At 54.4% G+C, this 11,193-nt stretch overlaps 1 protein-coding gene across 1 annotated transcript; it reads left to right on the top strand.

Annotated features, from left to right (window-relative positions):
• The first annotated feature begins 5,929 nt into the window (after positions 1 to 5,929).
• LOC136020095 (protocadherin alpha-10-like) lies at positions 5,930 to 10,153 on the top strand. The gene is given in 5 exon segments (XM_065690822.1): positions 5,930 to 6,014; positions 7,326 to 7,463; positions 7,466 to 7,561; positions 7,564 to 10,122; positions 10,125 to 10,153. Coding segments are annotated over 5 exon segments (2,907 nt in total).
• Positions 10,154 to 11,193: the final 1,040 nt, after the last annotated feature.

Raw genomic sequence — 11,193 nt, 5'->3', positions numbered from 1 at the left:
AAATTATGACTACAGCCCCAGCCTTCCGTGATACCTAGCTGGTACTGAGCCAGCCGCCTGGATGCTGCTCTGAAGATGTAAAACATTAACGATGCATTTCTCCATAGCTCACTTTCCCGTGGGGTTGTGTTTCAAGGTAAGTGGTTTGCATAAGATTCCTCAGAGACCTGTGTTTAGTTTATTCAGTGGTATAAACAACCTGCTGCTTTTGTGCTTCTCCCTACAGAGCAAGGAAAAGCCCATTTTATACATTAAAATTGAACGTAGAGTTGCTGAAAGGTCTGTGATGGCTTTTTCTGGAGCTCAGAGCATCTTATCTCTTTCTGAGTGGTCTTATAGTGCATAAGCAATTTCCCCACATACATCCCCCCTCCTCTCTTAAGACCCTGGGTCCGGTGGGGGATACGGGGTCACCAGCCCCCAGCTCTGTCTGTCTCGCTGCCCATATTGCCCAAGGCTCGAAGAGCTCCTGTCGAGGGCACTATCGGTTTTCTTCAGGGTTTTTTTTTCCATTTCACCTCGATACAGCGATCCCTACGATTCAGAAAACAGCTCCGGGAGGGTGAACCTGGCTCTCCGCGACCCAATTAACATAATCCCTGGAAATAAAGGGTTTAAATGCCGGCTCCTGTTGTTTTACCAGGAGTCACGGCATGTCGCTCCCTGCCAGGCACCGGCGAAGCCGGCTGCTAACGGACCCCTCGGCTTTCAGCCCCACCGCGGACAGGAACACTGGAGGGCCTCGACGGCTCGTACGTGCTGTGCCAGTGGGGAGCTCTGGTGGTGGCTCTCCCCGGACACGGGGGTTGGAGGGGATCAAACCAAGGCTGAACCAGACATTCATAGGCAGGATCGGGGTTTGGGGAAACGGAGACGAATTTCACCCTTTCCCTCCTTATCGTGAGGTCGGCTCTGGTAAGGCACAAAGAGGAGCGGTGGAAGATAAATGAACATCTCCCCCACGTCGGGATTTGAGCAATCAGGAAATATAGTCTGAGCTGGAAAGTGCCCGAGCATCTGTTGGGTTATTAATAAATTGTATGCAATCTGTCCGGGATGAACCTCGGGACGGAGAGGAGCCATCTGCTCCCGAGGGTAGCTTTAATGGTGTCTGGGGAATAAACTCGGTGGATGAAAGGCAGCGGGATCGGCCGGGCGGGCTCCCGGAGCGCTGGTCTGGGCAAGTATCACAGGGCCTGATTAACACGGGAGCTCCCTCAGCTCCGGAAAAGGACCCCGCACACTGAGAACGGGGACTCAGGCCGAACGTGGCTCACAAGCTATCGGAGAACTCGTGCTCTCTTTCGAGATCCCTTCCACAAATCAAAGGATCCTGGGCTAGGGACATCTCTGCTCCCAGGGGCCGCCTTGTGCCCCCAGTCCCGGGGAACACAAGGACACATTTAATCCCGTCCGCCTTTCCTCTTGTTGAGTGCTAATTACTGCTCATAAATATTATATTCCACCTTTTATCCTCTGACGGTGCTAACTGGGGAATGCTGGGGCGTGAAGGGGTTATCACACGAGCGCGGGGTGATGCAGCCAAAATGTTTATTGCTGGCGGGCATCTCCGCCTTATCGCAGGGATGGGAATCTGTGTCAGGGGACATGCTTCCCTTAGGAAGAACCCAGAATGGTGTCCCCGAAACACGTCAGAGAACCCGGTCTCCCGTACACCCCACTCGGAGAAGCTCCAGCCTAAATCCAGGCCAGCTGAGCATAAAACCTACAGCGACAGGGAAGAGCGTTAGAAAGGGAAGGAGCGCAGGTGGAGCTGTGCAGATGGAGCTGCGGGCGGGCAAACCCGCCGCTCCCACTTCGAGGCGGATAAGTGAGAATTCCCGACTCGGCCCTGCAGCGGCCGCCCAGACGCAGCGGTGACGGGCGCTCCCGTGCCTCGGTCACCCGGCGGTGGAGCAAAGGCTGCTGGGACTTTCCGGCGATGAGAGGAAGCGGTGCCGGGCTCCGCCTGCTCCGCGGGGGTGATCGGGCTGGAGGAGCGGTTCTGCGCTGTCCTTGGGCGGCTGCGCTGGCTTGGCAGCGGCTTGGAGGTCGCTGGGGGGTGGTGGAGAGGATATTTCTCTTTAATGAATTCTTTACTTTAAATGCCTTTTCTGGGCTCGCCAGGCTGCTCCCCAGGCTCGCAGGCAGGCGCGGAGCTTGTCGGAGAGAGCTGGGCGGCTCTGGGCTGTCAGCGGTGGGGTGCTCGGCACCGGGCATCGCCGGGGGCGGGAGGCTTCAGCTCTGCTAGCTTCCTGAAGACAACGGTGGAAAGGGATGGGTTTGGTGTCCGTTACCCGCTGTCTGACCCTGCCCCCTTTATATTCGGTGCTGAAGGTGATGGTGCAGAAGAGAGGCTGAACCCCGCGGGGGTGAGTGCTCCAGCCAGTGAGGTCATCCCCTTCCCCGGCTCTCTTACCGGCTGTCCCTCGCTCAGTGTTTAGGGCACTCTTAGTGTTTAGGATAAGAGATGTTTTAAGAGCTTTTGATCTCAAGAGAGCTTTGAAATCAGACCTCGGCTTTTCTGTGCGGTGCTCTAACAGCTCAACGGCGCTAAAGAGGCGTCAAGGACCCGCTTTCCGAGAGGACAAATCCGGCAGTTGTGCTCGGGGCTCGCCAGCCCTTCGGCAGGGGATGCGCTCTTCTTTCCATCTCAGAGAGGTAAGGCTGGAAGTGTCCTGTGTCACGGGAGGGATTCTGCGGAGCTGTTGCTTTTCTCCCTCTTGCCGAGTCTCCATTTCTTGTCTCGAAGTCCTGCATTGAGTTCAGCGGGGGGCGAATTAGAGCTTTCCAAATATCCCTGGAGAAGTCTGTCTGTCTCCCTCCATCTAAAGGACAGGAGACGAACCTTTCGGCTGGTGTTTGCCGTTGGGCTGTACTTGCTTTTTTCTAAGAATCCAGCTTTTACTCCGTGAGCTCTGATGGACGAAGTGATCTGAGGATGTCGAAACTTAGCGTGGTTATTTTTTGCAGCAGTTTAAACTAGGTTTTCACCCCTTCCTTTCTAATGAAGGAGGCTCAGAGTAACGTCCGGGCACTTGATGGGCTTTTGGGGGTGTAAAAGTGAGTAGCTTTTAGTAATTTTTCTGTACAGTTTCTTTCTTGATGTGGATCACCACTCCTCACATCTTGCTGCTTAGTCAAAGGCACGGGGCATGCTGCATAGGGAAGCTGACTAAAGTTGGAGTAGCTAAACTAAGCCTTCCACCAAATCGGGTGGTTTTACAGGATTGTCTCAGCTTTTTCTGATGACCTTTGTGGCTTCTTATTATAGATGCATCTGCTATAAAAGGCAAGTTAGTTGTAGATCTGTAGTAGCAGTAGCACAACGCTATAATGCTTAAGGATTTGCCAATGCCACCCTACTGCTCAGGTAGTAGCTGGATTTCAACAGACGACAAAAATCTGGCATGGACTGGATGTGAGTAAACAAGAAACAGCTCTTCCAATGTATGCTCTTGTAACTCTTCCAGCAGTTATCTTGGATTCTTTAGCTGTTTCTTTGCATATAGAAATACTTTTATCCATTGCTAAGCTCAGATCTCTGCTGCTTTGTGGATATAGAAAGATGCAGACAAGTGTTCAGACCACAGGAGAAGGGACACTATGTCCTATACCGTCGATGTCAGTGTTTGTCATCTCATTGAAAGATTTTCTACTGATTTATAAACCTCCTACTACATTTTACAACGAGCTTAACTTGGACCCTAGCACAGCTCTTAAGATACTTGAAAATAAAGTAGTGCTTTTCTTGCAGACATTGGCATTATATTTTCATGCCTATGAATACGGCATGAAATAGTGCTCAAAAAAAAAAAAAAATCTACTTATTCCAGGTAAGTGGATTAGCTCAGCAAGCAGGTAAGTAGGGAAAACGAACAAGCACGAAACAAAAAACCAAACAACAAACTGAACACCACCACCCCCAAAACAGCAACAACCAAACAAAGCCTCACCGGGACAAACCAACCCCCGCTGAAAGAAAATAGCAACAAAACCACAAATCCCCAAACCTATCCTGCTTAAACACCTCTGGTCCTGGACTCCAACGGAATTAAATGAACTGCTGGAAAACTCCGGGGAACTTGGAGGTTGGAAATGTGTCTCCAGATTAAGCTGTCAAAAATAATGCCTTGTAGAATCTTCTTCGTCGGTTCTCTGTTGTCAAAAAGATCAACTCTGTTGCCTGATCCTGGAAGAAGTTAATATAGGCTGTTCTGCTTGGTAGGATGGATTTATCTGTATTACCTGTGGTGTAGTAATGACAAGGAGAGACTGCAAAAAATCCGTGTGAAGACCTGAACAGTGGAAGAGGACAAAACCTGTATGAACGTTAAGAATGTGATAACGATGTGCTAATGGGCTTCATAAGCCTGAGTCCCAGGCAGCAGCAGGTCCCTCTTGCCGTTTACCGTGAGCTGCTTTGCTCGAGAGCGATGCTGGAGGGAAAGACTGCTCTTCATCTTAAAGCTGAACTTCCACAAGGATTCTAGGATATGAAACGTGATCTGTCTGAATGGATTCGTCTGGGAGAAACCCCTGTCACTGGTCGGGATAGGGGAATTCAGGTGGGTTACAAGGCGAGGTAGGGAAAGTTTATCTCTGTGTTTTCATGGCATAGACCATATAAAATTGGCATCAAGGATGCATCTATAATCAAGACATCACTGCTGTCCACGAAGAGCCTGACTACCTTCAGCAGCAGGTAAGGACTGTTTTCTGTATGAACCAGCAGCACTGTGAAGGTCAGTCGGGCAGGAATACAGAAAGGTCGGTAGGCATGTTTATGTTCCATAATGTTTTGAACTGTGGTCTGTGTACATGAGCTGTAAAGGTAATGACAGAACTCGCCCTTGGTCAAGCTGTGGCAGCTGCCTGCGGGGACCCAGAGAGTTCATGGTGAATGTGAACGAGGGCAGACGGCCCTCGTTCAAGCTTCAAATGGTGGTTAGAAATCCTCCCACAGCCACGCAACTGGGTTTGCCTGGATGGGGGAGTTGGGGACGATAATACTTTTTTGTCATTGTTATCTTTATTTCTGGGACATGCTGTTGTGGTGGGGCAGTGTCTGGATATTGTGGCAGTGATCTTCCAAGTGGCAAGGAGTAAGGCTTGGGGCATCCATTATGGGAGGATGACACTGACTGGGGAAGAGTCTTTCCTGAGGAAATGGAGATGCTGTGTAGAAAATGGACTGTGTCATTGGGGAAGAACTGGAGACTCACATTGGCAATAAGTTGGTAACAGTGGATGAAATGTAGCTGGCGGAATTTTGGCAACTATTGGGTGGCAAAGTTTCAGGCTGTTGGCCATCAGTGTGGAGATGGCTTTTCCAGTGTCCTGAGGCTGATGTTAAGAGAATGTCCTTAGCTTTCTGGTGTCCCTCCTGCTTCTCCTGTGATAGAAGCGCATAAGGGAGCCCCGTGCAGTGCCCAGTAATTTCAAGGCTTTTGTAGATGTGGGTCATGTTTTTCTATCAGTCTCCCCAGAAATCTCTGATAATATTAAGGGAAAATGTCCCTGAAAACTAATTGCCCTCCCCTGAAAATACTTATTTTCTGAAGAAGTAACCAGTGATGCTACAGGTAAGTCGCTTCTACCTGAAAAAGATGAGTCTGAGAGACAGGTGTACTTTTGTTCCTGTTTCTTTGTGATACCTTCATGATGGATTGACTGAACATAGCCTGGATTTGGTATTGGACTCATGATCCTTGTGGGCCCCTTCCAATTGGAGATATTCCATGATTCTGTGATTGGCCCAAAGCACCACTGCCTGCTCTCGTTCCTTTCTTGCTGCTTCAGGCACAGTGTGAGCAAGTGACAGCCAGGTACCCTAATGTGTTTCTCAGAGTGGATATATTGGGCATTAAGGGGCTGTTCTCAGTGAAAATGCCACAGTGTTCCCTTGGTAGCTTTTGATGAATGGCTCATGGTAATGAAGAAGTATTCTGTGGGAACTAATGCTTCTGGGTATGGATGTAAAAAGAAGCAAGAGCCTGACATAGAATGTGAAGGTAGAAAATGAGGACGGAGGAATGGTTCTTCATTGAGATACAGGAGGAGTGCTTGGGTGTGTGATGGCCCTGTGCTTTTTTAGCCTTCCTGAAGGACTGGTGTGCTGGGCTGTGATGGGTTTGGGTTCCTAAGTGAAAGGTTTCCTCTGTGGTGTTTGGGATCATTGGAGCCTGTTTGCACAGCTACAGAAGAACCTGGTGCTTACTCTTTTGTTTCAGAGGGTGGTGGATTTTCTTTGCTGAAAGTTCAAGAGTGTTATCTTCTTTCAGAAGTGGAGGTGAAGGGGGAGTCTGTGTCTCCTGCATAGATCGGGGGAAAGCAGGCAGGTTGGTCCTCCTGGAAGTGAAAGCACTCTTGCCGAAGTGTGTGTCCGTGCTACACAGAGAGTGATGTAATGGTACATAAAACGCGTTGGTTTAGAGAGAAAGCAGAGAAAAAGAAACGGTCCGGAGGGGGGGCGTAGGGGCAAGGGGAAGGGAGGCAGGACAGGGGAAAGAAGACGAGAAGAAAGGAAGGAAAAGGAAGGAAGGAAGAATGCAGAGAAAGTAAACTGAAAAAGAACGAATCAAGCAAGAGAGAAAAAAGAGGAAGAAAGGAAGAAACGATGAGTTTTAAGCACGGACCGATACTGTCAGTGTACACAGAAATGCTGTGAGGAAGAGAAATGAAGGATGCAGGAGGAAGGAAGGAGGCAAGGAAAAAAGGAAGGAAAGAAGTAAGATTATAAAGAAGAAATAAAGGAAAAAACATACAGGATATGACAAGGGTTCATGTTGTGGAAGAATCCAGGAGGAGAAGGAAAAAAGCAAGGCAGTAAGAAAGAAAGCCTAGAAGGGAAGGAGTGAAGAAGCAATAGAGGAGATGACGAGCCCGCACCGAAGTCACATCTGGTCCAGGAGCGGAGCTGGTCCGTAGCAGCCCCTCACGTGGGCAGAGCAATGAGCTCCGGCGCTGCTATCCCGTCATTAGCCGGGACGGTGTCCTCTGCGGCGGCGGAGGACACAGGGGAGCTGTCATCGGGGGAAAAGGAGAGAGAAGGGTTGGAAAAGAAGGGAAAGGGGCGAGAAGAGCAGGGAAGGGCAACGAAGGAAAAGAAAATGGACAGAAGAAATAGAAGACAAAATAGAGGAACAAGAAAGGGTTGGGAAAAGAAGCAAGAAGAAAATTAGAGGGGGGAAGGAAGAAACGATGAAAACCTGAGAATTTAAGCAATAATAAAGATAAACTAAGAAGGAAATTAAGAAAGGAAGAGAAAAAGAATATCTTCAAGCAAAGAAAAAGAATGAGGAAAAGAAAGAATGGAAGGTAAGAGGCGGGAGAGGACAGCGGGAGCACAGCAGCCCGTATCCGGAGGCTTGGGCGATGTCAGGGAGCGTGTGAAGCATTGGAGCAGCACACGGTGTCGCTGCAGGCTCAGAAACGGCTTGGCGGCGGCTCAGCCCCGGTGCGAGCGGCGGAGAGCCCGGCTGTGAGCGACGGGGAGCGGAGGGGGACGAACAGAAGAGGCGGTGCATCCGGAGGGCGGCGGGGAGCCGTGCGGGCACGGGTGGATGCCTCCAGCGGCGATGGCGATGGGCGGCGTGTGTGGGGCTGCCTTGTTGCGGGTGCTGGTGCTGCAGTTGGCCGGGGCGCTGGTCGGCGGGCAGGTGCGGTACTCGGTGCCGGAGGAAGCCAAGGCCGGCACGGTGGTGGGCCGGCTGGCGCAGGACCTGGGCCTGGAGGCGGGCGAGCCGGAGGCGCGGCGGCTGCGGCTGGTATCGCAGGGCCGGCGGGCGAGCGTGGAAGTGAGCGGGGCGAGCGGGGCGCTGGTGGTGAGCTCGCGGCTGGACCGGGAGGAGCTGTGCGGGAAGAGCGCGCCGTGCTCCCTGCGGCTGGAGGTGCTGGTGGAGCGGCCGCTGCGCGTCTTCCATGTGGAGCTGGAGGTCACCGACATCAACGACAACGCCCCGGTCTTCCCCGCCGCACGGAAAAACCTCAGTGTATCGGAAAGCACTCCTGCCGGGTCTCGGTTCCCATTGGAGAGCGCGTCGGATGCAGATGTCGGAGCCAATGCGCAACTCTCGTATAGCCTCAGCCCCAGCGAGCATTTCAGAGTAGAAGAAGAAAACAGTAACTCGCGCAGTAAATCCCTGTTTCTGGTGCTCAGGAAACCTCTGGACCGCGAAACGATGCCGATTCATCGTCTGGTGTTGACGGCGATTGACGGGGGCCGTTCGCCGCTGACGGGCACAGTGGAGCTGGTTATCTCGGTACTGGATTCAAACGACAATGTGCCGCAGTTCAACCAATCGGTGTACATCGTAGTTTTGCCCGAAGACGCCTTGGAGGGGGCGATAGTGGCGCGGCTTAATGCCACGGATCCAGATGAGGGAAGTAATCGAGAAGTGGTTTATGAAATGGATACTGTTGTTCATCCCTCGGCGTCATCTGCATTCAGCATCGATGCGAAGAGCGGGGAGATCATGCTGACGGGCGCCCTGGACTTTGAGACAATTGCTTTATATGAGCTGCAAATTGAAGCCAGAGATCAGGGGACTCCCCCGCTGTCGGGTCACTGCAAGGTGGTGGTGGAGGTGCTGGACGTGAACGACAACGCGCCGGAGGTGTGGGTGACGTCGCTGTCGGTGCCGGTGCCCGAGGACGCGGCGGTGGGCACGGTGGTGGCTCTGCTGAGCGTGTCGGACCGGGACTCGGGGGCGAACGGGCGCGTGCGCTGCACGGTGTGGCCGTCGGCGCCGTTCGGTCTGGTGTCGACGTTCGCGGGCTCGTACTCGCTGGTGCTGCGGGAGGCGCTGGACAGGGAGCGGGTGTCCGAGTACGAGGTGGAGGTGCGGGCGGAGGACGGCGGGGCGCCGCCGCTGCGCGCCAGCCGGGGCCTGCGGGTGCCGGTGTCGGACGTGAACGACAACGCGCCGGCGTTCGCGCAGGCCGTGTACACGGTGCTGGCGCGGGAGAACAACGCGGCGGGGGCGGAGCTGGCGCGGCTGTGGGCGCGGGACCCGGACGAGGCTGGCAACGGGCGCGTGAGCTACTCGGTGTCGGAGAGCGGCGGCGGAGCCGCGGTGTCTGGGGGCGGGTGGCGTCCGGCGTCGAGCTACGTGTCGGTGGACGCGGAGAGCGGGCGGCTGTGGGCGCTGCAGCCGCTGGACTACGAGGAGCTGCAGGTGCTGCAGTTCGAGGTGCGGGCGGTGGACGCGGGGGAGCCGGCGCTGTGCGGCAACGCCACGGTGCAGCTCTTCGTGCTGGACGAGAACGACAACGCGCCGGTGCTGCTGCCGCCTGCCGGGGGCGGGCCGGGCGCCGGGGCCGCGGGCTCGGCGGCGTCGGGTGCGGACTCGGGAGCGCTGTGGGCGTGGGCGACGTGGGGAGCCCCGGCGGGGCAGGTGGTGGCGAAGATCCGGGCGGTGGACGCGGACTCGGGCTACAACGCGTGGCTGCGCTACGAGCTGTGGGAGCCGCGGGGCAAGGGCCCGTTCCGCGTGGGGCTTTACAGCGGCGAGGTGAGCACGGCGCGGGCGCTGGAGGAGGCGGACGGCCCGCGGCAGCGCCTGGTGATCGTGGTGCGGGACCACGGCGAGCCGGCGCGCTCGGCCACGGCCACGCTGAGCGTGTCGCTGGTGGAGGGCGCCCAGGCGGCGCTGGCGGCAGCGGGCTCGGGCTCTTTGGGAGCCGGGCTGTGGCCGGCGGAGGGCGGTGCAGCGGCAGCATCGGCGACGACGACGACGAATGTGTGGCTGGTGGTGGCCATCTGCGCGGTGTCGAGCCTATTCCTGCTGGCGGTGGTGCTGTACGGGGCGGCGCGGTGGGCGCCTAGGGCAGCCGTGCTGTCGGGGCCCGGTCCTGCCACTCTCGTGTGCGCCAGCGAAGTGGGGAGCTGGTCGTACTCGCAGCGCCAGAGCCGGAGCCTGTGCGTGACAGACGATGCGGGGAGGAGCGACCTGATGGTTTTCAGCCCCAGCTTGCCGCCGCCGCCTGGTTCCGCGGCTAAAGAGGTGCATCCGGAGGCGCGCGCTCTGCTAGAGACGGTCAGTGGCCCTCCTTCCTTCCATTCTCGTCTGTCACCCCTTCCCCCATTCCCCTTCTTCCCTATAGCCCTTCTTGCTCTCTCTCCCCCTGGGCAGTTGCTTGTGTCAGCTGATCTCAGCTCCCGGGTCCTGAGGGCGGTGGGTGCTGTGCGGGTGCTTGAGGCTCCTCCAGGCACCTTGGCATCTGCCTCTGAGTCCTGGCTGGAGCACCCGCGGCTGGAGCACCCGAGCTATTGCTGGTGGGGTCCGTAGAGAAAGGTTGGCCTAATCGCACAATTTAATCACAGAATCTTTAAGAACTCAAATTCTATCCGAAAGTGCTGAAAAGGCGCAAAGCATGCAGGCAGCTGGGAAGCGTCTAAGTGTCGCAGAGTAGCTTTGCAGCATTTCATATATTCTTTGTGCCAGTCGTAAAGGAAGGTGAGGATGTGCAAAGGTCTGGGTCGTTCTCAGTGTGGGCTTTATTGTTGGGAAACACTGTACACTGTACAGCATTATCTGGCTACCGTGTCAGTGATCCTCGAGTGGCACTAACTGTTGCCTAGGCCTGCATCTCGGGGAGTGTATCCTTGAGCTGGGAAGAGTTTTCTGAGGGAAATAGAGGTGCTGTGTAGAACATGGCCTGTGCCACTGGGAAGAACTGGACCGTGTCTGCTTAGATGATCATATTTTCCATGGCAGGAAATACATGATGCCAGCAGAAAACCTCAAGAAGTGTCCCCATGCAGAGTGCTATTTGTCCAGAATCCTCTTGGGATCTCCAGAAGTTCTGAATAACCTTGCACCCCTGTCTCTGTTGTTGGTCCAAGACATTGGCAAACCTGGCCTTTCAATACAGTGGCATAGGATCCTTTGGTTTTCTTTTCTCTTTTTAGTAAAATCTCTGTTCTTTTGGTTTTATTTCTCACAGTGGCAACGTGTTGGCTATGATGGAATGAGATGCAGATGGTGGAATTTTGTCAGCTCTCAGGTTGCAGGGGGCTTGGGTGGTTGGCCATCAGTGTGGGGGGTGATTTTTCCCACTATACCAAGGTGAGGTTGACATTGCAAGAATATCATTAGCACTCAGGAGTCCCACCTGAGGCCCCTGTGACACAAGTGTGTGAGCACAGGGCATTGAGCAATAATTTCACAGCTTTTGGAGAATGCCGGT

The sequence above is a fragment of the Lathamus discolor genome, chromosome 10 (assembly GCF_037157495.1).
Source record: "Lathamus discolor isolate bLatDis1 chromosome 10, bLatDis1.hap1, whole genome shotgun sequence".
NCBI classification, from domain to species: domain Eukaryota; kingdom Metazoa; phylum Chordata; class Aves; order Psittaciformes; family Psittacidae; genus Lathamus; species Lathamus discolor.
This window is presented reverse-complemented; position numbering and strand designations above follow the sequence as displayed.